This window comes from Hyla sarda, chromosome 8, assembly GCF_029499605.1.
Source record: "Hyla sarda isolate aHylSar1 chromosome 8, aHylSar1.hap1, whole genome shotgun sequence".
Lineage (NCBI taxonomy): Eukaryota > Metazoa > Chordata > Amphibia > Anura > Hylidae > Hyla > Hyla sarda.
Window position 1 is genome coordinate 79,038,147 of NC_079196.1, and position 27,600 is coordinate 79,065,746.

At 47.0% G+C, this 27,600-nt stretch overlaps 1 protein-coding gene across 7 annotated transcripts in view; it reads right to left on the reverse strand.

Annotated features, from left to right (window-relative positions):
• The window catches only part of TRPM8 (transient receptor potential cation channel subfamily M member 8), a 273,438-nt gene that overhangs the window by 81,656 nt on the left and 164,182 nt on the right, over nt 1–27,600 (reverse strand). For 4 of the 7 annotated variants that reach the window (XM_056535991.1, XM_056535990.1, XM_056535993.1 and 1 more), the window contains 4 exons: nt 19,466–19,747; nt 7,437–7,532; nt 5,770–5,899; nt 1,451–1,596 (listed from right to left, as the gene is read on the reverse strand). In XM_056535991.1, the coding sequence (XP_056391966.1) occupies nt 1,451–1,596; nt 5,770–5,899; nt 7,437–7,532; nt 19,466–19,747 (654 nt within the window). Of the gene's footprint in view, nt 1–1,450; nt 1,597–5,769; nt 5,900–7,436; nt 7,533–19,465; nt 19,748–27,600 lie in introns of those variants that run through there. The other 3 variants (XM_056535994.1, XM_056535992.1, XM_056535997.1) reach the window with 3 other exon arrangements.

Sequence of the window (27,600 nt, forward strand, 5' to 3'; positions counted from 1 at the left end):
GATCGTGTGGTTCCTTCCTTAAAAAGTTGACTGATGGTCAATATAAAGTGCAGAGGGCTAATAAGGTACAAGTGTTGTACTATGGGAGAGATTTATCCAAACCTATGTAAAGGAAATGTTTTGTACTGCTTCGTTAACCCCTTAAGGGCCAAGTCCATTTTGGCCTTAAGGAGCAGACCAATTTTATTTTTGTATTTTTGTTTTTTCCTCCTCATCTTCTAGAAATCATAACTCTTTAATATTTTCATCTACAGATGAGTATGAGGGCTTGTCTTTTGTGTTACCAGTTGTCCTTTGTAATGACATCACTAATTTTACCATAAATTGTATGGCACAACCAAAAAATATACTATTTGTGCGGCGAAATTGAAAAGAAAACCAGAATTTAGCAAATTTTGGAAGGTTTCATTTTCACATGTTTTCTTTATTCTCTGGGTCAATACGATTAAATTGATACCCATGATTACAGGTTACATCCTTTTCTATTATTGTACTGCTTAAAAAAATCTCAAACTTTTTAACCAAAATAGTATAAGTTTAAAATCCCTCTATTTTGACGACCTATAAGCGGCGGTATGAGGGCTAATTTTTTTTGCACCGTGATCTTTACTTTTTATTGATACCACATTTGCGTATATAAAAATTAAAATACATTTTTTATAATTTTTTTTTTTGGAATATGATGTGACAAAAAAGCAGCAATTTTTTTTTTAAAGTTTACGCCTTTCACCATATGGGATAATTAACATTATATTTTAATAGTTTGGACATTTATGCATGCGGCGATGCGAAATATGTTTATATTTTTTGGATAAAATGGGAAAAACTGACGTTTTACCTTTTTATTGATGGAGGGGATTTTTCCCATAGGGGACTATTTACAGTAATCACTTGATTTTTAATACTATTCAGTGCTATGTATAGGGTATAGCACTGATCAGTATTATCGGTGATCTTCTGCTATGGTCTGCTCGATCTCTGACCAGAGCAGAAGACCCCAGGAGTGGGACACAGGCAGGTGAGGGGACCTCCAGCGCTGCGGGTGAACCGATCCTCCATATTAAGTGCCGCACTGCCTTTGAAACAAAATCAGATTGGTTGCTATGTACAACTACTCCATTTTTCCTCTACACTGGTTCTGATAAATCTCCCCCCCCATCCATGTGTTGTGCTATGCAACCACACTACAACCTACAACTACATGTAGTTCCCAACCAGTACCATACAATATGATTCCAATAAAATGTAAATTCTAAAACAATTGATGAAGTAGTATGTTAAAGAAATCAATGTTAAAAAAATCAAGATTGTCTTCAGAAGAAAAAAGGGAAACCATTGCAGTCATCTAATTTATCATATGCACAATATAACATAAATCTGACTAGCTGACATATAACTTGATATGCTAAGCTTTTATGCCAACAAGTCTGTGACATCCTATGTCTCTTACCTGTACCCCCGGCTGTGCTATAAATTTCTGGTCTTTTGCTTCGACTGCCATCTCAAGACAGTTACTCTTACCCCAGGCTTCACAGGAATAGACGAGCAGCATCTCTGCCAAGTCCTCATCATTGCTGTAACACTCTGTGAACAGTTCTAAGCCAATGATATAATTATAGTCAGTAGAATATATAGAAGAGGCTTTAGTCTTTATTAAATACTTAAAGGGGTAATCCACTGGAAAATTTATATTATTATTATTATTTTATTTTTTTTATCAACTGGTGCCTGAAAGTTTAACAGATTTGTAAATTACTTCTAGTTAAAAATCTTAATCCTTCCAGTACTTATCAGCTGCTGTAGACTACAGAGGACATTCTTTTCTTTTTGAATTTCTTTCCAGTCTGACAACAGTGACACCTCTATTCATGTCCAGGAACAGTCCGGAGCAGGATAAGTTTGCTATAGGATTATTCTCCTGCTCTGGACAGTTCCTGACATGGATAGAGGTGTCAGCAGAGAGCACTGTGGTCAGACAGAAAAGAAATGAAAAGAGAAAAGAACTTCCTCTGGAGCATACAGCAGCTGGTAAGTATTAAAAGGATTAAGATTTTTAATAGAAGTAATTTACAAATCTGTTTAACTTTCTGGCACCAATTGATAAAAAAAAAAATATATATATGTTTTCCGCCAAAGTACCCCTTTAATTGTATTCATATTGTTCTTCAGGAAGAAAAATGTCAAATTGCTTTACATAAAATCGCAGAAAATATGTGTCCATTTTGCTTCATGTAAGTCTAAAGTAGTTATCTGTGAACAGAGTATATAAAACAAAGTCTTTTTTTTTTCCCATCAGCATAAATAAGTATATAAAAAAAGTCAGATTTTTTCCATCTTAGGAAAAAGAGAAATGCCTCTATTTACACGGATGGACAAAATACAACTTTTTTTTTTATATACTGTGTACACGGACAACCACTTTTCCATAGACTTACATAGCTCACATTAATTTTGCAAATACGAACACATATTTTCAGCAATTTTATGGACAATTTAAAAAATATATACCGTATTTATCGGGGTATACCACGCACCGGCCTATAACACGCACCCTCATTTTACCAAGGATATTTGGGTAAAAAAAGTTTTTTACCCAAATATCCATGGTAAAATGAGGGTGCGTGTGTGCGCGTGTATACCCCGATACAACCCCAGGAAAGGCAGGGGGAGAGAGGCCGTCGCTGCCCGCTTCTCTCCCCCTGCCTTTCCTGGGGTCTAGAGCCCTGCTGCCGCCGCTTCTCTCCCCCTGGCTATCAGCGCCGCTGCCCGTTCTGTCCCCCTGACTATCGGTGCCGGCGCCGATAGCCAGGGGGAGAGAAGCGGCGCCGACAGCCAGGGGGAGAGAAGGGGCAGCGGCACCCATTGCCGGCGCCGCTGCCCCGTTGCCTCCCCCCATCCCCGGTGGCATAATTACCTGGGTCGGGTCCGCGCTGCTGCAGGCCTCTGGCGCGCGTCCCCTGCGTCGTTGCTATGCACGGCGCGGCGCACTGATGTCATGCGCCGCGTCGTGCAGCGCTTAGCAACGACGCCGGGGACGCACGCCGGAGGACTGCAGCAGCGCGGACCCGACCCAGGTAATTATGCCACCGGGGATGGGGGGAGGCAACGGGGCAGCGGTGCCGACAATGGGTGCCGCTGCCTTTTCTCTCCCCCTGGCTGTCGGCGCCGCTTCTCTCCCCCTGGCTATCGGCGCCGGCAATGGGGCGCCGGCACCGATAGTCAGGGGGACAGAACGGGCAGCCGCGCCGATAGCCAGCGGGAGAGAAGGGCCGGCAGCAGTGCTCTAGACCCCAGGAAAGGCAGGGGGAGAGAAGCGGGCAGCGACGGCCTCTCTCCCCCTGCCTTTCCTGGGGGTGTATCGGCGTATAACACGCACATAGACTTTAGGCTAAAAATTTGAGCCTAAAAAGTGCGTGTTATATGCCGATAAAGACGGTATATGTATGCATAAAAATACACTGTGTAGACATAGCCTTAGGCCGCATTTTTACCGTATTACAGCTGTAACACCCAGTGTGACTGTGGTTTTGATGACACAAACTAACAACTGCCAGTTTAGGGTCATCAGAAGCACAGTCAGGCTGGGACTTGCAGTGGAAATATGGGTGCTCAAATGTGTCCATATCACACCTATGTAAATCCAGCCTAACAGCTTTTTGGTGTGCTCCTAGTACAGTAATAATAATGTGCTTCTTATGGCCTGCTAACAAGGGCTGGATGAAGGTCCATGGAGGATGCTTAGCAAAATATATCATTCTCTCCATTAGTGATTTTACAGTAGTAAAAACAAATTGAGCATAGCTCAAAAACTAAAACTACAGGTGGAGCATAATCTGCAAAGCTAGGCTGTATTAAAGGATAAAAAAAAAGTAGCAAGTTCACAAACTCGTGTATACAAATGCAAGTTATTCAGGTCATCATATTATATAGACCTGCATACAGGAATTTAAAAAAAAAACCTTGCGAAAAAGCATTCTCAGTCTGTATACATTGATTTCCCAACTGTACCTTTTACCATTTTCTTGGGCTATCATTATATAAAGATGATGTGATGCATTTTATGCCAGGTTTACACAGCACAGTTTTACTGCAGATTTTAGTATGTACCTGGCAGACAGTAATGGACATGCTTAGGAAGGATCTGTGCTTGTCTTGGGAACGGCTATATTGTGAAATTACTATAACACTGTGGCTAGCTTTTTGTGAATTGGTATTTCCTGTTTGACTTTCCTTTTTTTTACTACAAATCCCACAATTCCATTTTCCTCCCTCCCACACATCAGCCACCCCACCCATTGAAACATAAATGAGCTGCATCCATTCAAAGACCTGTGGTTTTCAATCAGGGTGCCTACAGCTGTTGCATTAGTTGCAGATTTATCTCTCTCCCACCAAGCGATCACTCCACCCATTGAAGCAGACAGGCTCCCTGTCATCAGCTGACTAGTGAGTCAGGTCTCGGCCGCATTGCAAGCTGGGAAAAATCTGAGACAACAGTAATTTTGTATGCTGGTAATAATAAATATTGGGGTCAAAATCACAGAAGAATTGTGAGAAAACCATCCCAAACAGGTACAGACACTATATTATGAACTACACTAACTTTACAGCCCCTGTAGCATAGTCAAATAAAAAAAATTCCTGGAATACCCCTTTAATTTAAGTCAAATAGAAAGACTTCTATTCTATTCACATTCTTAACATGACTGCTATGCCTAATTTAAATTTTGAATTTATTTCTAACAATTCTCATAATGGGATCTGTCAGGTTTCTTTAGGGTTCTGGTATTGTTTTTACACTAAGAAAAGTACTTAAATTTAAATTTGTGCAAAACGGCATCAGGGTTTCCCACTTGCTATTTAGAGTATGTTCACACGGCAGAATGTCCGCAAATCAATTCTGCACGGACATTCCCGCTGCAACATTGTCTCATTGATTTCAATGGGATTTTGCTGCACTGTGCACACGCCAGAATTTCCACAGCAGATGTTTCTGATGTTTCCATCATCTACAGAAAGAATGTCTATTCTTTATGCCGATTCCGCTTGGAAATTCATTGCCATCTATTGAGTGGTCCTAGTGTCCGACAGAACTTTCAAATGTGTGCAATGTCCCTCTGTGTTTTCCAGGTGGACATTCCGCACATTTTCCTACCATGTGTACATACATTTATAATACAGGTGTCTTCTTATGTAGACGTTTTCCTGTATGCAGTTTTTACATTTTAGGAAGGACACTTTTGGAGTCCACGATTTTGTATAGAAAACTATTGTAATATAGCTCTAATGAATGCAAATATGTTTTTTTACATTGATATTTGTAGATGTTCTTCAGTTTATTAGCAAATTATAGACTAAATATATTAAATTGAATTTGCATTTTAAAATGATTTCATGTATCAACATAGCTGCATAGTAATTTTATAGTATAAGTGCTGTGTTTACCTAAGGGAAGACTTTGCTGTACCACATAAAAAAAGAAGTCATAAAATATTTATACTTTGTTACTCTCCCGGCTCATTTCATGAGATATTACTGTACATCAATACTCAGGCTAGCCAACTGATAACTGTACAACGTCTATACAGTCCTGGCAAAAAAGTGGTCCCTTGGGCACAGGTATGTTCCCACTGATTAAATGAATACTTCTAATGAGATTGTTTATACAAGACAATGCATTAACTACACAATGAATATACATTTGCTCTTAATCAATCATAAACAGAAGCTCATTCATTCTTATTTTATGACTTGTCATTCAAACTTTACCCACGGCTCTGGCTTCAAACTCATTTGCAATCTCTTCTGATTCCCCGGCAGCATTGATATCATTCTTTACTTTAGCCAAGCTTTTTAGTAGTTTGCTTGCTCCCAATGCAGCCAGAGTGCACCCCCTTGTCTGGAATTAAACAATAATAACATATTCTAGTAATAGTTCTTGAAGAACCTTTCAGTACATAAATATAAATGATAATGGCCTTTTAAGAAGTTATTGGGAATTAATTTTATTATGCAATAAATTAATTAGAAAGATTTAACTCTACCTGTTTTATAAACATTCTTAAATATTCAAATGTCTTAAAGGGGTACTCCGCCCCTAGACATCTTATCCCCTATCCAAAGGATAGGGGATAAGATGTCAGATTGCCACGGTCCCGCTGCTGGGGACCCCGGGGATCGCTGCTGCAGCACCCTGCTATCATTACTGCGCAGAGCGAGATCGCTCTGCACGTAATGACGGGCAATACAGGGGCCGGAGCATCGTTACGTCATGGCTCCGCCCCTCGTGACGTCACGACCCGCCCCCATCAATACAAGTCTATGGGAGGGGGCGTGGCAGTCGTCACGCCCCCTGCCATAGACTTGCATTAAGGGGACAGGCCGTGATGTCATGAGGGGCGGAGCCATGACGTCACGCTGCTCCGGCCCCTGTATCGCCCGTCATTACTCACAGAGCAAACTCGCTCTGTGCAGTAATGATGGCGGGGTGCCGCAGCGGCAATCCCCGGTGTCCCCAGCAGCGGGACTGCGGCGATCTAACATCTTATCCCCTATCCTTTGGATAGGGGATAAGATGCCAGGGGCGGAGTACCCCTTTAAAGCGTTCCTGTCAGATCCCACAAAAAAAATAATCAAATGTTACTCAGTAGCTAATCCTGACAATGTACATATAATTTTTATGCTTCTATCACCTATATTTATTATAAAAAATACCTCTTTTCATTAGCTCACAGTGTTAGTAATCATCTCAGGGGAAGGGGGCGTGTCCCTCCCTGTGGTGGTGGGAGGTGATTGGTGTGTCTGCTCATGCAGCCTTGTCCATGACTCATAGACAAGCCTAATGCTGCTGCAGGACTGGTTAGTGTTCCAGTGTAGGTATGGGGATTTCTAGTGGTGGGATTTTTAGGAGGCATTTTCTTTATTAAATATTTCTAAAACCATATTACAAAAGATCTTTAATTTTCGTCCGTAAAAACATATAAACGTTTTGGGATCTGACAGTGCCCATTTAATTAAAGACTATAGAAAATCATGCAATGAAGTACCACATTTGTCAATGAGCTGTGTTTGGTATTGTAATGAAGCCCAATTCAAGTGAATGCACGAGATGGGTTAGAAGACCCTCTTTTTGTAAATAGGTGCCAGTCTTATTGGTGGATCAGACTTTTGTAGCATATCCAGCATATCCTGCACAATAACGCTTTTACCGGAAGAATTATGTATAGCTTGCTTGCTAGATACATAGAAGATTAGATAGATAGATAGATAGATAGATAGCTAATTACAGTAATTTGAAAATATTATATTTGGAGCCTTTGCCATCTATATTACAAACATAACAAAAATGGCAAATTCATTAGGGAACAAGGAAGTTAAAAAAAAAAAGTATCCAAATAAATGTAAAGACATGTATGTGTATGTTACCGCAATCTTACCTGCTCCCATATTACTTTAGATAGTTCTCTTTTATTCTGTAGTATGGCCCATATAAATAGAACTTGAACAGGATGTTTTATGATTGGAGTCAGATCCTGATCAATGGGAAACAGCAAATATAGATTACAACCTTTTTTTTTCTTTTTTTGCACTTATCTGTAAAAGAAACCTTTCCTGCTCTATCTGTCAGCATTGTGTTAGAGAGCAGGGGAAGGTGGAAAGATTGATATATAGTTTTGTGGGTAAACACACTGATTTTTATTCATTTAAATATCTGCTAATTTGGGCTTAGGAGTTCAGTGGGTGGTGCTAATGATTGATTAACAGCTATGTTTTATGTGCACTTATATAATGAAGGCTTTCAATCATTGAGTGAGACCGCCCACTGGACTCCTGAAAATAAAACAAGCAGAGATTTCAATCAGTAACTCACATGTTATACAAATTTTTCACCATAACAATATATATATATATATATATATATATATATATATATGAATTTCTTTTTTGTCTTGTTCACAGTGCTCTCTGCTGACACCTGATGCCTGTATCAGGAACTGTCCAGAGCAGCATAGGTTTTCTATGGGGATTTTCTCCTGCTCTGGACAGTTCCTGATACGGGCATTAGGTGTCAGCAGAGAGCACTATGGACAAGACAAAAAATAAATTCAAAAAGAAAATTATTTTCTCTGTGGCATACAGCTGCTAAAAAGTACTGGAAGGGTTAAGATTTTTTAATAGAAGTAATTTACAAATCTGTTTAACTTTCTGGCACCAGTTGATTAAAAAAAAAAAACATTATTTTTCCACCAGAGTACCCCTTTAAGTCAATGAAATCAACACTTTACAATCTTCAGATATTCATAAACATCCTTCTCACAGTGGCATATGCATTTTATATGTACGGATAGAAAGCAATAGCATCACTGCAGCATGCTGCATTCAGTGTAAATTAGTAGAAAATGTATTTATCCAAAAAGGGTTTCCATAGGCAACGTTTCAGCTGCTTTATACAGCCATTTTGAAGCGGAAGGCAGCTAAATGATGCTATGAAAACACTTTCTGCTTGAATAAACTTCTCTACTGATTGGCTATATGCAGTGTACTGTGGTGATTTTTTTGGCTACATTGCTGGTGAACCGGTGACAGAAGAGTCCATACCTGCCCGCACCTGTTCTTTTGTCTTTTGAAAAGCTTATTGGAAATCCTGCTTGCTTTGATCTTTTTTAGATAGATAGATAGACAAGAAGGTAGCAGCACACTGTCAGATAAGAGAGGGTGCTACTCAGTGGGGATGCCAGGTCACAGGACTCCAAAGTTCACATAAATGGAATAGAACACTGCAGCACTTCAAAAGTTGTGGAAAATGTGGGTAGCGTTTATTCCATCATGGTAAACAAGGCAACGTTTCAGCTGCTAGCAAGCAGCCTTTCTCAAGCAATTACCCAATGCAAGTGAGGATGTACAAATGTAGTAGAGGAAATTACATCATCAATTACATCACTCATTTGCATTGGAGTAATAACAAATGTAAACAAGTGCAAACAGTAGTGATCAGTGCAATAACCATATGAAATTACAATACAGTTGAATAAATACATATATACAAAAAGTATACAGAAGCTAGTGTATATAACACAGTGCAAGTAAAGTGAAATAACAATACATAAACTCTCGGAGGCGGAGGCTCTGGGCAGGGACTGTATGACGGAGGCAAAGGCCCCAGCGGCACAGTCACAATGTGACAGGCGCATGCTGGGTGCAAAACGGAAGTAAACAGGGCAATAGGGTCAGCCGGAAGTGTGTGTATATGCGCATGCGCACTGTGCAGTGGAAAGCCGCACAGACATGCTGAGTACTGGTGCATACTGTTGGAACGTGCGCACAGGCTCACTGGGGCAACAGGCTCAACTAAGGGCAATGGAGTATTGGCAAACATTAAGGGTGCCTCAGTGCATAGTAAACAATCATGCATTAAAGTAACAACAGGTAGAAAAGATGAATATCTGTCATAACTAGGCAGCAGAAGATGGCATAAGTAATTAGAGATAATTGAATGGCAGGTAAGGTAGAGCAACAAGTAAATGATGGGGGTCATAGTACCGCATGCATAACACGCACAGTGGACACAGCTCTCTGGACCCATCTCAGGGTATGAGCCCCCAACCCTCGGGCACAGAAATGTCCTAGGTGGAGACAAGTGGATGGCACAGAGGTCCCAACCAAAGGAAGGGGACCCCATGTACTAACAAGTACCCATTTACTGAGGGTGACATAAAAAAAAATGCCCTAGCCAGAAGTGTCCCACTCACCAATTCATGCATCCACGACCCCTGCTCTTGATGACCTGCTGGTACCTGAAAAAGTAATAACAGAAGAGCCATGCCCAACACAAAGAATTAATAGTTATAATGATCACAGGATTCCAGCTGATCATTGGCCCTTTCTTGAAGAGGAAGAAGTGTAACTTGATGTTCATGCAGAATCCGTCTCGCCGTCTCTGGAGGAAAATTAAAACAGAGGAGATTAAAATCTCAAAAAAACTGCACAGTGCAAAACCAGCATAACTGACAATGGACAATTTACAAGAATTCAAGTGTAGAAGGGGAACAAAACTATGCAATATTCACAATAGAAAAATCTACGTTAAGGCCATGAGGTTGAAGTGACTGGAAGGGCTGTGGTGCGGTCTAGTGGTGGAATATGGTCTATGAGAACAAATCTCAAATCGCGCTCAGTGTGGCCGCTTTCCACAAAATGTTTAGGTACTGGGAGGTCGAGTCCACCTTTGCGTATCATGTAGCGGTGTTGATTAAACAGTACACAAAATTCTCCAGTAGTCTCGACAATATATAAACAATTGCATGGGCACAATAAGATATACACAACAAAACTGGAGGTACATGTTAAACAGTGTCTGATGCTATAGACTTTACCAGTGGTGGGGTGGTGGTGATACATAGATGATGTGTTCCTCATTTAGTGTGGTTTCAGCAATTCACTTTTTGAGTTTCAAGCTTTTCAGATTAGTATTTGCACCAATATTCAGTTCACCCTTAATTTATCACATACTTCTGTTCAGTTTTTAGACACATTGGTTTCAGTCAATGATGGCAAATTAACAACCAGTCTATTTACCAAATCAACTGACTAACTCCATCCTCCATTATACTAGCAGACACCCATGCCCTATGGTGAAGTCATTGCCATGAAGTCAGATCCTTTGTGCTAGACGAATCGTTAGTGATGAGTCTCAAATTTCTGCCACCCTCGAGACTATGGCTGCCAATTTTGTAAAGAGAGGGTATCACCAAAAGACTGGTATCACATTGTAAGACAGATATACTTACAGTAGATCGCAAGACATTGATCTATGACACTTCAGTTAAATCATCTGATAATCATATCGCATTTGTGTCTCAATTTAATGACCAATCTACCGCTATTTCTCGTACTATCAAACAACACTGGCAGTACAGCGTGCCTTCCCTTACATTCCAGAATTTCAAACATTCCCACTAATGTCATTCAAACGACCGCCAAATTTACGAGACAAGTTAGTGAAAGCAGATATCTCTGCCAAAACTACCTCAGGGTAACGATATTCGACAGTGAAGAGCCGGGGATGCTTCCCCCGCTGCCATTGCATTAATTGCCCAAAAATGCTGAAAGGGCCCTCCTTCACACATCAAAGTACTGGTAAAGTCTATTTAACATGTACCTCCAGTTTGGTTGTGTATATCTTATTGTGTCCATGCAAATCTTTTATATGTTGGCGAGACTACCGGAGAATTTTGTGTACGGTTTAATCAACACCGCTACACGATACGCAAAGGTAGACTTGACCTCCCAGTACCTAAACATTTTGTGGAAAGCAGCCACACTGAGCGCGATTTGAGATTCGTTCTCATAGACCATATTCCACCACCAGGAGACCACACCACAGCCCTTCTATGCTGGGAACTGCGGTGGATTTTTTACCTCCAGTCACTTCAACCTCATGGCCTCTACGTAGATTCTCCTATTGTTAATATTGCATAGTTTTGTTCCCCTTCTACACTTGAATTCTTGTAAATTGTCCACCTCAGTTATGCTGGTTTTGCACTGTGCTGTTTATTTGATATTTTAATCTCCTCTGTTTTAATTTTCCCCCAGAGATGGCGAGATTCTGCATGAACATCAAGTTACACTTTTTCCTCTTCAAGAAAGGGCCAATGATCAGCCGGAATCCTGTATTCATTATAACTTTTAATTCTTTGTTGTTACGCCTAGCGCTCCGGGTCCCCGCTCCTCCCCGGAGCGCTCACGGCGTCTTTCTCCCTGCAGCTTCCCGGTCAGCGCTGACCGGGAGCGCTGCTCTGCCATGGCCGTTGGGGATGCGATTCGCACAGCGGGACGCGCCCGCTCGCGAATCGCATCCCAGGTCACTTACCCGTTCCCGTCTCCTGCGGTCATGTGCTGGCGCGCGCGGCTCCGCTCTCTAGGGCGCGCGCGCGCCAGCTCCCTGAGACTTAAAGGGCCAGTGCACCAATGATTGGTGCCTGGCCCAATTAGCTTAATTGGTTCCCACCTGTTCCCTGGCTATATCTAGTCTCCTCCCTTGCACTCCCTTGCCGGATCTTGTTGCCTTAGTGCCAGTGAAAGCGTTCTTTGTGTGTTTATACCCTGTGTACCAGAACTTCTGCTATCTCCCCTGACTACGAACCTTGCCGCCTGCCCCCGACCTTCTGCTACGTCCGACTTTGCTTCTGCCTACTCCCTTGTACCGCGCCTATCTTCAGCAGCCAGAGAGGTGAGCCGTTGCTAGTGGATACGACCTGGTCACTACCGCCGCAGCAAGACCATCCCGCTTTGCGGCGGGCTCTGGTGAAAACCAGTAGTGGCTTAGAACCGGTCCACTAGCACGGTCCACGCCAATCCCTCTCTGGCACAGAGGATCCACTACCTGCCAGCCGGCATCGTGACAGTAGATCCGGCCATGGATCCCGCTGAGGTTCCCCTGCCAGTTGCCTCTGATATCACCACGGTGGTCGCCCAGCAAGCCCGACAGATCGCCCATCTAACCCACCAGATGTCGGAAATGTCCACCATTGTGCACCAACTTCAGTCGCAACTTCATCAGCAATCATCTCCTCCGCCAGCTCCTGCACCTCCTCCGCAGCGAGTGGCCACTCCTAGCCTCCGCCTGTCCTTGCCGGACAAATTTAATGGGGACTCTAAGTTTTGCCGTGGCTTTCTTTCGCAATGTTCCCTGCACTTGGAGATGATGTCGGACCAGTTTCCTACTGAAAGGTCTAAGGTGGCTTTCGTAGTCAGCCTTCTGTCTGGAAAAGCCCTGTCATGGGCCACACCGCTCTGGGACCGCAATGACCCCGTCACTGCCTCTGTACACTCCTTCTTCTCGGAAATTCGAAGTGTCTTTGAGGAACCTGCCCGCGCCTCTTCTGCTGAGACTGCCCTGCTGAACCTGGTCCAGGGTAATTCCTCCGTTGGCGAGTACGCCATACAATTCCGTACTCTTGCTTCTGAACTATCCTGGAATAATGAGGCTCTCTGCGCGACCTTTAAAAAAGGCCTATCCAGCAACATTAAAGATGTTCTGGCCGCACGAGAGACTCCTGCTAACCTGCATGAACTCATTCATCTAGCCACTCGCATTGACATGCGTTTTTCTGAGAGGCATCAAGAGCTCCGCCAGGAAAAAGACTTAGATCTCTGGACACCTCTCCCACAGTCTCCACTGCAATCTGCGCCTAGGCCTCCCGCCGAGGAGGCCATGCAAGTGGATCGGTCTCGCCTGACCCTGGAAGAGAGGAATCGCCGTAAGGAAGAGAATCTTTGTCTGTACTGTGCCAGTACTGAACATTTTTTGGTGGATTGCCCAATCCGTCCTCCACGTCTGGGAAACGCACGCTCGCACTCAGCTCTCGTGGGTGTGGCGTCTCTTGATGCCAAGTCGGCTTCTCCACGTCTCACGGTACCTGTTCGGATTTCCACTTCTGCCAGCTCTCCCCTCTCAGCCGTGGCCTGCCTGGACTCTGGAGCTTCTGGGAATTTTATTCGGGAGTCCTTTGTGAATAAATTCCGCATTCCGGTGACCCGTCTTGTCAAGCCTCTCCACATTTCCGCGGTCAACGGAGCCAGGTTGGATTGCACCGTGCGTTACCGCACGGAGCCCCTCCTAATGTGCATCGGACCTCATCACGAGGAGATTATATTTTTTGTCCTTCCTAATTGCTCTTCTGAAGTTCTCCTTGGACTACCCTGGCTTCAACACCATTCCCCAACCCTGGATTGGTCCACTGGGGAGATCAAGAGTTGGGGCCCCTCTTGTTCCAAGGACTGCCTTCAACCGGTTCCCAGTACTCCCTGCCGTGACCCTGTGGTTCCTCCTGTATCCGGTCCCCCTAAGGTCATTAAGGACTCTGCCTGCCACAGGAAATGCCCCTCCCCCCCTCCCAGTTCCATCAGGCAAGCTTCTGTGTCCCCTCATGGCCCTCGTCCTGGTGTCACACTGCCCCGTGCCAGGTCTCGCCCTCTGCCCTCTCTCCCCATTCCTACTCCTGCGGTTCTGCCTGCCGTTGAGGAATCCCTCCATCCTTTCCCGGTGTCCTCATCCCAGGGGAGGCAGTTACCCGATAAAGAGAAGGGGAGACCTAAGGGGGGGGGGTACTGTTACGCCTAGCGCTCCGGGTCCCCGCTCCTCCCCGGAGCGCTCACGGCGTCTTTCTCCCTGCAGCTTCCCGGTCAGCGCTGACCGGGAGCGCTGCTCTGCCATGGCCGTTGGGGATGCGATTCGCACAGCGGGACGCGCCCGCTCGCGAATCGCATCCCAGGTCACTTACCCGTTCCCGTCTCCTGCGGTCATGTGCTGGCGCGCGCGGCTCCGCTCTCTAGGGCGCGCGCGCGCCAGCTCCCTGAGACTTAAAGGGCCAGTGCACCAATGATTGGTGCCTGGCCCAATTAGCTTAATTGGTTCCCACCTGTTCCCTGGCTATATCTAGTCTCCTCCCTTGCACTCCCTTGCCGGATCTTGTTGCCTTAGTGCCAGTGAAAGCGTTCTTTGTGTGTTTATACCCTGTGTACCAGAACTTCTGCTATCTCCCCTGACTACGAACCTTGCCGCCTGCCCCCGACCTTCTGCTACGTCCGACTTTGCTTCTGCCTACTCCCTTGTACCGCGCCTATCTTCAGCAGCCAGAGAGGTGAGCCGTTGCTAGTGGATACGACCTGGTCACTACCGCCGCAGCAAGACCATCCCGCTTTGCGGCGGGCTCTGGTGAAAACCAGTAGTGGCTTAGAACCGGTCCACTAGCACGGTCCACGCCAATCCCTCTCTGGCACAGAGGATCCACTACCTGCCAGCCGGCATCGTGACATTTGTGTTGGGCATGGCTCTTCTGTTATAACTTTTTCAGGTACCAGCAGGTCATCAAGAGCAGGGGTCATGAATGAATGCATTGGTGAGTGGGACTGTGACATCTGCGCTCCAGACAGACACGCTGGCCGTGAGCGCTCTCTTGTCATGTCCCCGGAGCCGGTGGGGCTGGGATTCGCATCACGGGACACGCCCGAATGCGAATCCCAGCCCGTCACTCACCTCCCTGGTCTTCCTGTTCTCGCAGCCCTGGCGCGTGTGCCCCCGCCTCCTAGGGCGCGCGCGCCGAGCTCTTACATTTAAAGGGCCAGTACTCATTTAATTGTCTACACCTGCATCCTGTCTTTAAGTACTTGCTCCTCCCTTGTATCCCTGCCTGATCTTTGTTGCTTTGTGCACTAGTGAAAGCATTCTGTGTTCCTGTGTTCCTGATATCCGTGTTCCTGATCCTTATTCCGTTACCTGACCCTGCACCTGTGCCACCTGCCTTGACCTACTGCTACCTTGTCCTTGTCTTGACAGTTTTCTTTTGTGCCACGCCACATCCCAGTGACCTAGGTGCCGCCTGCCGCAGCAAGACCATCCCGATTTGCGGCGGGCTCTGGTGAAAACCAGCGGCACCTTAAACCCGCTCCCTGGCACAGGGATCCACACAGGCCCAGAGGATCCACCACCTGCCTTGACCCTAACAGTAAGATCCGCCCATGGATCCCGCTGGGGTGCCTTTGCCAGATGTCTCGGATCTTTATACCATCGTGGCTCAACAGTCGCAGCAGTTAGCCCATAAGGCGCAACAACTGAATCAACTCTCAGCCATGGTTGAACAGCATCTTGCCGCTCAGGAGCAGCAACAGCAGCAGCCACCTGTTCCTGAGCCTCCTCCTGTTTCTGCAGCTTCTCCTGGGACCAAGCTTCGTTTGTCCTTGCCTTCTAAGTATGACGGAGATCCCAAGCTGTGTAGAGGCTTTGTGAAACAGTGTTCTATCCATCTAGAACACATGGCGCATCTGTCCCCGACGGAGCGTGCTAAAGTGGCGTTTATGGTCAGTCTATAATCTGGAAAAGCTTTAGCCTGGGCTACTCCTCCTTGGGATCGTAGAGATCTGGTCTCCTTGAAACTGTCGGCCTTCCTTTCAGAATTCCGCAATGCATTTGAAGAACCCTCGCGAGCCTCCTCTGCCGAGACGGCTCTTCTGAACCTCTGCTAAGGGAACTACTCTGTTGGCGACTACGCGGTTCCGTTCCGCACACACTTGCCTCTGAACTTGCTTTAAACAACAAGGCCTTGTGTGCTACCTTTAAAAAAGGGCTTTCCTCTAGAATCAAGGATGCTCTCGCTGCATGAAATTCTCCGACTAACCTGAACCAACTTATCCACTTAGCCACTCAAATTGATGTGCGTTTTGGCGAGAGGCAGGAAGAACTTCCTTTGGAAAAAGAACCTGCTTGAACACGGCATTTACCTCATATGGAACTCGTGTTCCAACATCCACCTCTACTGTCTTCTTTGCCTCCTGCCGAAGAGGCTATGGAGGTGGACCGTTTTCGCTTAACGCAGCAGGAAAGATCGCGTTGATGCAATGAGAACTTGTGCCTATAGTGTGCCAGTCCAGAGCACTTTCTCAAAGACTGTTCTGTACGGCTTCCGCGTCTGAGAGAACGCTCTCATCTTGGACAAGTAGGAGTGGCATCCCTTCATGTGAATATTACCTCTCCTCGCTTGACCATCCCGGTTCAAGTGTTTACCTCTGCCAAGACTTCTTTCATCGCTTCAGCTTTTTTGGACTCTGGTTCCGCTGGCAATTTCATTGGTGCCTCCCAGGTCCATAAACACTGTCTTCCAGTGACCTGTCTTGTCAAGCCCTTCTACATTTCTTGTTAATGGACGAAATCTGAACTGTAAGGTGCAATTCCGCACGGAACCCCTCGTCATGCAAGTGGGGATTTGCATAAGGAAAAAATTGAGTTTTATGTGCTACCACATTGCACTTCGGAGCTTCTCCTTGGTCTTCATTGGCTTCAGCGTCATTCTCCACAACTTGGCTGGAAATCTTGTGAAATCATTTGTTGGGGACAATTTTGTAAAAGATCACTGTGATAACATTTGAGAAACCCCTTGGTCTCATGTAGTGGGGAGCTTTTTGATTTCCAAAGAAGAGGGGGAGACCAAAGGGGGGGTACTGTAACATCTGTGATCCGGCCAGACACGCTGGCCGTGAGCACTCTCTTGTCGCGCCCGCATGCGAATCCCAGCCCGTCACTCACCTCCCTGGTCTTCCTGTTCTCGCAGCCCCGGCGCACGCGCCACAGCTCTTACATTTAAAGGACCAGTACTCATTTAATTAAGTGTCTACACCTGCACCCTGTCTTTAAGTACTTGCTCCTCCCTTGTATCCCTGCCGGATCTTTGTTGCCTTGTGCCCTAGTGAAAGCATTCTGTGTTCCTGATATCCGTGTTCCTGATCCTTGTTCCTTTACCTGACCCTGCACCTGTGCCACCTGCCTTGACCTACTGCTTCCTTGTCCTCGTCTTGCCAGTTTCCTTTTGTGCAATGCCACATCCCAGCAACCTGTGTGGACAAGTCATTCCAGGGGTAGTGACTTGGGTTCCGCCTGCCGCAGCAAGACCATCCTGCTTTGCGGCGGGCTCTGGTGAAAACCAGCGGCACCTTAGACCCCTCTCCTTGGCACGGCTCACGTCATCATCCACACAGCCCCAGAGGATCCACTACCTGCCGTGACCCTAACAGGGACACTTCTGGCTAGGGTATTTTATATGCCACCCTCAGTGAATGGACACTTGGTAGTACATAGGGTTCCCTTCCTTTGGTCGGAACCCCTGTGCCATCCACTTGCCTCCACCTAGGACATTTCTATGCCCTGTGGATGGGTCCAGAGAGCTGTGTCCACGGGGTGTGTTATGCATGTGGTACTATGACCCCCATCATTTACTTGTTGCTCTACCTTACCTGCCATTCAATTATCTCTACCTACTTATGCCATCTTCTGCTGCCTAGTTGTGACAGATATTAATATTTTGTACCAGCTGTTAATTTAATGCATGATTGTTTACTATGCACTGAGACACCCTTAATGGTTGCCAATACTCCATTGCCCTTAGTCGAGCCTGTTGCCCCAGTGCGCTTGCACGCACATTCCCACAGAATGCGCCAGTACTCAGCATGTCTGTGTGGCTTTCCACTGCACAGTGTGCATACGCGTATACATGGACTTCCGGCAGACCCTCCTGCCCTGTTTACTTCCGTTTTGCACCCAGCGTGCGCCTGTCACATTGACGGCACTGCCGGCGCCTTTGCCTCAACCATGCAGTACCCGCCCAGAGCCTCCGCCTCCATGAGTTTATATATTGTTATTTCACTTTACTTGCAGTGTTATATACACTAGCTTCTGTATACTTTTTGTATATATGTATGTATTCAACTGTATTGTAATTTCATATGATTATTGCACTGATCACTACTGTTTGCACTTGTTTACATTTGTTATTACTCCAATGCAAATGAGTGATATAATTGATGATGTCACTTCCTCTATTACATTTATACATCTTCACTTGCTAGCAGCTGAAACGTTGCCTTGTTTACCATGATGGAATAAACGCTACCCACATTTTTCCACAACTTTTGGAGTGCTGCAGTGTTCTATTCCATTTAGATAGATAGATAGAATAATAGAAAAAGACTGCAGCACAAAACATGATCCAGTGATTTATTCACCCATGTATCACAGATATAAGCCTTGACAAACACTCAGGAGAGGGCTGAAAAATTGGCCGCTATACATGGGTGGATAAATCACTGGATCATATTTTAGAGTGCTGAAATATTTTTGCTAGTTTTGTTTTTTTTGAATCTGTTTACAAAGAACAGTATTGCTTAAAGGAGAAGTCTAATGTTCAATGTTACTAAAGAAAACATTCTGCTTATGGGGGAAAATTTTAGATCGCAGGGGATCCGACCGCTGGGGCCTCCCACAATTGTCTGTTCGGAGCATCAGCTCTCCCCCATAGTGGCGCGTCACGAGATCTGCCATAGGCTTTGCAATAGAGATATATGGAGAAGACTTGATGGCCCCTGCTTCGGCCAGGGGTCATGGTGTGCCACTCTGAAGGAGGGCCGGGTCTCCGAACAGACAAACGCGGGGGTCCCATCGGTCGGACCCCTCGCTATCTAAAACTAATCCCCTATCCTGAGAATAGGGGATAAGTTTTTTTTTAGTAACATTGAGAATGAGAGACTTTTCCTTTATACCATGAGACTGTTCTGGACAGAGTGTTGTCCTTTCTGGAGATAGATAGGACAAAAGAGATCAGATAGATAGATAGATAGATAGATAGATAGATAGATCAGATACATAAGACAGATCGATGAGATAGATAGCACAGAAAACAGCACTGGATCAGAGGATGACTTCACAAAACAAAAATGACCCAAAGCGCTTCAAAAGATTGTTGTTAAAAAAAAGTAAAGTGAATTGCGTATGATGAAATAAATACGTCACCTTTTACCACAGTCTTTTGGAGTCCTGCAGGTTATTTTAATTATAGATAGATAGACCTAATCAGATTTATAGAAAATGTCATCTGTGCATCTAGTTACAACTTGTGAGAGATATTCCATGATCATTCACCTGAATCTCTGAGTCATCACAGCTATTCCTTTCCTCTTTGCGATTCCTTTGATAGCTCAAAACCATTTTCCAGATAAAGGTTAGTAAAGTGTCATTGTAAGAATTTTTGGCAATTTGCAAGTTACGAAAAACTAAAGTACTAAAGTGTAGAGAAAAAAGTTCAGTAAGGATTTCACTGGTAAGAAACTTGCGTAGATTCAAACCATTCTCAAGGAGAAGACGCACAAATTTTGGCCTATCTTTTACAAGTGCTGCAAACATGGCATCTTCCAAGTCAGCTGACTGTGAAAAACAAGAAAAGAAGAACACATGATGAAGGAAAGATAACTAATGAACAAAAGTCTAAAAACAATAGGGCAAGATATTATGGTAGAAGACAAAGGGATGGCAGTTTCTTTTACTCAATGGCTCCACTGAAGAACCTTGGCTCCCAACCCAAAACCCTGCTGTGTGCACTGCATTGTGTTACGCCGAGCGCTCCGGGTCCCCGCTCCTCCCCGGAGCGCTCGCAACATCCTCGCTACTGCAGCGCCCCGGTCAGATCTACTGACCGGGTGCGCTGCGATACTGCCCCCAGCCGGGATGCGATTCGCGATGCGGGTGGCGCCCGCTCGCGATGCGCACCCCGGCTCCCGTACCTGACTCGCTCTCCGTCGGTCCTGTCCCGGCGCGCGCGGCCCCGCTCCCTAGGGCGCGCGCGCGCCGGGTCTCTGCGATTTAAAGGGCCACTGCGCCACTGATTGGCGCAGTTGGTCTAATTAGTGTGTTCACCTGTGCACTCCCTATGTATACCTCACTTCCCCTGCACTCCCTCGGCGGATCTTGTTGCCATTGTGCCAGTGAAAGCGTTTCCTTATATGTTCCTAGCCTGTGTTCCAGACCTCCTGCCGTTGCCCCTGACTACGATCCTTGCTGCCTGCCCCGACCTTCTGCTACGTCCGACCTTGCTCTTGTCTACTCCCTTGTACCGCGCCTATCTTCAGCAGTCAGAGAGGTTGAGCCGTTGCTAGTGGATACGACCTGGTTACTACCGCCGCTGCAAGACCATCCCGCTTTGCGGCGGGCTCTGGTGAATACCAGTAGTGACTTAGAACCGGTCCACTAGCACGGTCCACGCCAATCCCTCTCTGGCACAGAGGATCCACCTCCTGCCAGCCGAACCGTGACATATTGTATATATACATATATACATATATATATATATATATATATATGTGGTGAGGGTGTGATGAGGGAAGATGGAATTACCCTAGGGGCAGATGGCATTAACCCCTTGTGTTCGTGACACCAGGGTATGGTTCAACCTCTTCACCACCCGAAGGTATACCACTTGGTTCCAGGGCTAGGCACGGGGGCAAATAATTACTCTGACGCCAAGTTACGGAACAACGGCAGCTTTACTGAGTTAGACAGGTGTAACAGTCTTAACAGCTTAGCCAGGCTCAAGGAGGTGACCAGTGACTTCATAGGGCTGGGACTTAGGGCTGGGACTTGTAGTGGACTTGGACAATTTAATGCAGGGCCACGCTGACTTGACACAGATTAATCTTGACTGGGACTGACTATACAGACTTCACCCCATTTTTAGTTTACCAGGTTTCGACGTTCACCTGTGGAGCAGTGGACTTGTGGCTGCGTGGTAGGCTTTGGAGTCCTCAGGACACCAGACACTCTCTCTGGACTTGACCTCACTCTACTCAGCACTCAAGAGACTAAGAGAAGAGAATAAACTAGCTCTACCCAGGGTTTATATGGGGGGGGACTCAGGAGGGGTCCCATAGGTCACCCTGTAGATCACATGGTCACTGGTACCTTACTTGGTTTCAACACTTCAACAGGTACATAACATTATATACACTTTACATTGAACAACATAGGCCTTTAACACTATTAACGGAACATAGGTACAGGGGGGGCAGGGGTCACTAAATGGAGTCTGCCTGACAGGGCAGCAAGGGTACAGGGGTGCAACTCCTGTACTGGGCCACCACAAACTCCCCCTCTTAACAACAGCCGTCCTCGGTGCCCAGTCCTGGAGGGCAGATGAACATGAAGTGGCCACTGAGGCCTGGTGATAGCAACAAACAGTTCCTGGGTCATGTCACAAATGTCCTTCACAGGGCTGGTGAACAAATAAACTGGGGAAGAGTCCATGTGGCATTGCTCTTAATGTCCTTACATGCTCCATTGTGAGGGTATTGAAGACTGGGATAAAGAAAATTAAAACATATGGAACTTTTTTGGACTTATAACTGCTTGCTGGAGAATAAGGATGAAATCGGAGCGGGCTGCCAGAGGCTTTCTACCCGAATGCCTTTGCTAAAGGGGCCCTTCGGCTTTAGCTACTTCTCCCCATAACATTTGACAAGTAAATACACAGTTTTTTTTTCATTGTGACAACACATTAGAATGTTACCTATATACACAGTAGCTCTGTCACTGTATGTATTACTTACACCTCCAGGAGAACTCTCTGACCGCAAGAGTACCCTGTACACGATGGACAGGAAAATAATTAGACATTAAATGACTATTATGGACTGAATACTTAGACTTGTTAGTTACAGTCCTAACTAGTTATATGACATTTGACTATTTAGATACATAAGTGCTATGTACATCACTATCTATCTGTACATGAAATGACATTAGAAGTAATTATGCTATACTAACTAGACATTAGTATACTATGGACAAATAACTTCTATACAAGGATATTGTTACTCCCTATATCTTGCAGGTAACTGTCCCTGTGTGGACCTTTGGGATCTGCCCAACACCCCCTCTGGGGAGCTAGGAACTGAAGGAACTTCTGGAACTCCAGCAGGCTCTTTTTCGGCAAATACTGGAGCTGGAATTTGCTCAGGAGTTGTTGGAATTGGAACCGCTGGCACTTGTATTGAGAGGTTGGGGCCATTGCTGGCACTCTGGAGACAGGTGTGTAAGCTGGAGCCAATGGTGATAGAGCAGGGACTGGCGTATTGACTAACGTTGGTTCGATTAGTGCCGGAGTTGGAGGCAAACAGAAGAATGCTTGCTGACTTGGAGAGAACATTAGGAAATCCATGGATGGGTGGATCCTTTCGCCAGGAACATACTCCTTTGCAGGTCCGACATCTGGAAGAGGCAGGTGTGGGAGTACGGGTAAATCTTCTTTAAGACAGATCTTGATATGATTTTGGTGTGCGACTTGTAGCTCATACCCCAGCTTCTGGACTTCGTACACATTAGACTCGGGATAGGGTATAGCCGCCACCGTGTAGGGTTCTGTCTCCCAGATGGAATCCAATTTATTTGTTCTTGGGAACTTCCGTAGCCAAAATTTGTGGCCCACCTGGAGTGGTTTGGCTGAGGCATGGCAGTTGTAATCATCTTGTTGCCTTTGTCGGGCCTCGCCAATTTTCTTACTGACAATCTCTTTGGCCTCTTGAATCCTCCTCTGATGGTCAGAGACCCACTCGAGGGACGCTTGTGGAGAATTGTTGATTGGAGCCTGTAACCCGAATGTTCAGTCTTTAGGCAGTTGCCCGTGTTGTCCCATTATCAAATAGAAGGGGATGTACCCAGTGGAGAAGTGTACTGTATTATTGTAAATCTCCAGTAATTCGGGCAATAGCCTCGGGCATTCTTCTTGTCTTGACACAGAGGCTGCTCGCAGCATATGGATAAAGACTTGGTTGATGCGCTCACAGAGCCCATTCCCCTGAGGGTGATAGGCGGTGGTTCGGAGTTTCTTGCAATCGTGGAATTGACATAGTTCTTGCAAGAGTTGTGCCTCAAAGGCCGTTCTACGGTCAGTTAGGACAGACTCAGGACATCCAAGGGTTTGCACCCATTTAGAGTAGAACATCTGGGCCTTTGTTTTGGCTGTGGGATCTTTGACAGGTACCACGAAAGCCCACTTGGAGTAATGATCCACCATGGTGAGAGCATAGGTATACCTGGACCGGGTAGGAGACAACTTCACATGGTCTATCGTGACCAACTGATTGGGTCTGTCACTCTGGATGGAGAGGAGGGGTACTCTGGCATTCTTGCGCACATTCTTGGTGACGTTACAGACAGAACATTCACTGCACCATTTCTCAATGTCGCTCCGCATTCCAATCCAATTGAATCTTCGCCTGACAGTGGCTTCGGTCTTGTGGACTCCAAAGTGTCCCGACTGGTCATGATATGCGTTGAGGACCATCACCGCATCTCTTTGGGGAACCAGAATCGGATGAAGTTGATCCCCAGAGACTGGATCCAAAGAATTTTGGTCCTTTGTGCACAAACAGTCTCTTCCTCTGTCACCACAGATGTTTTAACTCATAGTCACACTGGGCCTGTCATAGACAGGTTGGTACCTTTTTCGCCAGAAGGTAGTCCAACTTTCATCTTGTAGAATCTTCCAGGTGTACAGGTCTTCTTGAACCTTTTCGGACCTGGGTTCACCATCCATGAGGGCGGTTCACAAACCGTTGATAAAATGGAGGCATCTCCCCATCTTCCCACACGTCTTTGACAGGTGGTCCTTCACCGGGGGTCATCCAAGACAGTACATCGGCATTGACGTTTGACTTGCCACTTCTGTACTTGATGGTGAAGCTGTAATTAGCTAATCTTGAAGCCCATCGCTGTTCAATGGCACCCAACCTGGCAGTGTTCAGGTGAGCCAGTGGGTTATTATCCGTGTAGACAGTAAATGGCGTGGCAGCCAAATAATCTTTGAACTGTCATGACCCATACCAGGGCAAGAAGTTCTAATTTGAATGAGCTGTAATTGCCATCATTCTTCTCTGCTTCTTGCAGGTTACGACTGGTGTAGGCAATCACTTTCTCTTGTCCATCCTGAACTTGGGACAGGACAGCTACCAAATCTTCAAAACTGGCATCAGTATATAGCCGGAATAGCTGACTGTAGTCTGGATAAGCCAGAATGGGTGGTTCTGTCAGCAGACGTTTAAGAGCTCGGAACGCTGTCTCTTGCTCTTCGGCCTATTCAATAGGTAATCTTCTATTGTACTTCTCCTTCGCCATACCCCATAGGAGAGCTGCGAGAAGTTATGCAATTTGGGCGAAGTGTGGGATGAAGCAGCTGTAGTAGCCGGCAAATCCCAAGAAGCTCCAGACCTCCTTCACCGTGCGCGGGGTAGGCCAGTTCTTGAAAGCATCCACCTTTTCCGGATTTGGCTTAACTCCCTCTGCACTGACAACATGGCCCAGATAATGGACTCTGAGTCCCCGAATATCTATTGGGTGGATGATTACGGTAATTGGGATTGTGGCGAGCAGAAGCAGGGGCAGGTTTCCTAGGCAAGGGTGGTTCACGGTAAGATGGAGCAGGCCGGGTGGCAGCTCCTTAACAGCCTTGGTCAATTGCTCAATGTCCTGCCTAACACTCTGTAGATCTAAAGCTGCGGTGGCTGGCAAAGTAGGTTGCACTGGAGTGGGTACAGGGGACTTGTCACGATCCCGGCTGGTAGGAGGTGGATCCTCTGTGTCAGCGAGGGATTGGCGTGGACCGTGCTAGTGGACCGGTTCTAAGAGGCTACTGGTTTTCACCAGAGCCCGCCGCAAAGCGGGATGGTCTTGCTGCGGCAGTAGCAACCAGGTCGTATCCACTAGCAACGGCTCTACCTCGCTGACTGCTGAGAAGGCGTGGGACAGAAGGACTAGGCAGAGGCAAGGTCAGACGTAGCAGAAGGTCGGGGGCAGGCGGCAAGGTTCGTAGTCAGGATGGGTAGCAGAAGTTCAGGTACACAGGCTTTGGACACACAAAACGCTTTCACTGGCACAAGGCAACAAGATCCGGCAAGGGAGTGCAAGGGAGGAGACTAGATAAAGGCAGGGAGCAGGTGGGAGCCAATTAAGCTAATTGGGCCAGGCACCAATCATTGGTGCACTGGCCCTTTAAGTCTCAGAGAGCTGGCGCGCCCTAGAGAGCGGAGCCGCGCGCGCCAGCACATGACAGCAGGGGACCGGGACGGGTAAGTGACCTGGGATGCGATTCGCGAGCGGGCGCGTCCCGCTGTGCGAATCGCATCCCCAACGGCCAAAACAGTGCAGCGCTCCCGGTCAGCGGGACTGACCGGGGCGCTGCAGGGAGAAAGACGCCGTGAGCGCTCCGGGGAGGAGCGGGGACCCGGAGCGCTAGGCGTAACAGTACCCCCCCCCTTAGGTCTCCCCTTCTCTTTGTCCGGTAACTGCCTCCCCTGGGATGAGGACACCGGGAAAGAATGGAGGGTTTCCTCAACGGCAGGCAGTACAGCAGGAGTGGGAATGGGGAGGGAGGGCAGAGGGCGAGGCCTGGCACGGGGCAGTGTGACACCAGGACGGGGGCCATGGGGAGGCACAGAGGCTTGCCTGATGGGACTGGGAGGGGGGGAGAGGCACTTCCTGTGGCAGGCAGAGTCCCAGTTCCTGATCTCCCCGGTGGTCCAATCAATGGTGGGGGAATGAAGCCGGAGCCAAGGCAGACCGAGGAGGACCTCAGAGGTACAGTTGGGGAGAATGAAGAACTCAATCCTTTCGTGGTGGGGTCCGATAGACATCAGGAGGGGTTCTGTGCGGTAACGCACGGTGCAGTCCAATCTGGCTCCGTTGACCGCGGAAATGTAGAGCGGTTTGACGAGACGGGTCACCGGGATGCTGAATCTATTAACAAAGGACTCCAACATAAAATTCCCGGAGGCACCAGAGTCCAAGCAGGCCACGGCTGAGAGGGAGGAGTTGGTTGTAGGAGAAATCCGCACGGGCACCGTGAGACGTGGAGAAGAAGACTTAGAACCAAAAGATGCAACACCCACGTGAGCTGGGTGCGTGCGTGCGTTTCCCAGGCGTGGAGGACGGATAGGGCAATCCACCAAGAAATGTTCAGTACTGGCACAGTACAGACAGAGATTTTCTTCTCTACGGCGATTCCTCTCTTCCTGGGTCAGGCGAGACCGATCCACTTGCATGGCCTCCTCGGCGGGAGGCCCAGGCGAAGACTGCAAAGGATGCTGTGGGAGAGGTGCCCAGAGATCTAAGTCTTTTTCCTGGCGGAGCTCTTGGTGTCGTTCAGAAAAACGCATGTCAATGCGGGTAGCCAAATGGATGAGTTCTTGGAGGTTGGCAGGAATCTCTCGTGCGGCCAGCACATCCTTGATGCGACTGGATAGGCCTTTTTTAAAGGTCGCGCAGAGAGCCTCATTATTCCAGGATAGTTCAGAAGCAAAAGTACGGAATTGTATGGCGTACTCGCCAACGGAAGAATTACCCTGGACCAGGTTCAACAGGGCAGTCTCGGCAGAAGAAGCTCGGGCTGGCTCCTCGAAGACACTCCGGAGTTCAGCAAAGAAGGCCTGGACTGTGGCTGTGGCAGGATCATTGCGGTCCCAGAGCGGTGTGGCCCAAGACAAGGCCTTTCCTGAAAGAAGGCTCACTACGAACGCCACCTTAGACCGTTCTGAAGGAAACAAGTCCGACAACATCTCCATATGCAGGGAACACTGAGACAAAAATCCACGGCAGAGTTTAGAGTCCCCATCAAATTTGTCCGGCAGGGACAAGCGGAGGTTAGGAGCGGCCACTCGCTGCGGAGGAGGTGCAGGAGCTGGCGGAGGCGATGGTTGCTGCTGTAGCAGAGGCAGAAGTTGCTGTAACATGGCGGTCAACTGCGACAGCTGCTGTCCTTGTTGGGCAATCTGCTGCGATTGCTGAGCGACCACCGTGGGAAGATCAGCGAGACTTGGCAGCGGCACCTCAGCGGGATCCATGGCCGGATCTACTGTCACGATCCCGGCTGGTAGGAGGTGGATCCTCTGTGTCAGCGAGGGATTGGCGTGGACCGTGCTAGTGGACCGGTTCTAAGAGGCTACTGGTTTTCACCAGAGCCCGCCGCAAAGCGGGATGGTCTTGCTGCGGCAGTAGCAACCAGGTCGTATCCACTAGCAACGGCTCTACCTCGCTGACTGCTGAGAAGGCGTGGGACAGAAGGACTAGGCAGAGGCAAGGTCAGACGTAGCAGAAGGTCGGGGGCAGGCGGCAAGGTTCGTAGTCAGGATGGGTAGCAGAAGTTCAGGTACACAGGCTTTGGACACACTAAACGCTTTCACTGGCACAAGGCAACAAGATCCGGCAAGGGAGTGCAAGGGAGGAGACTAGATAAA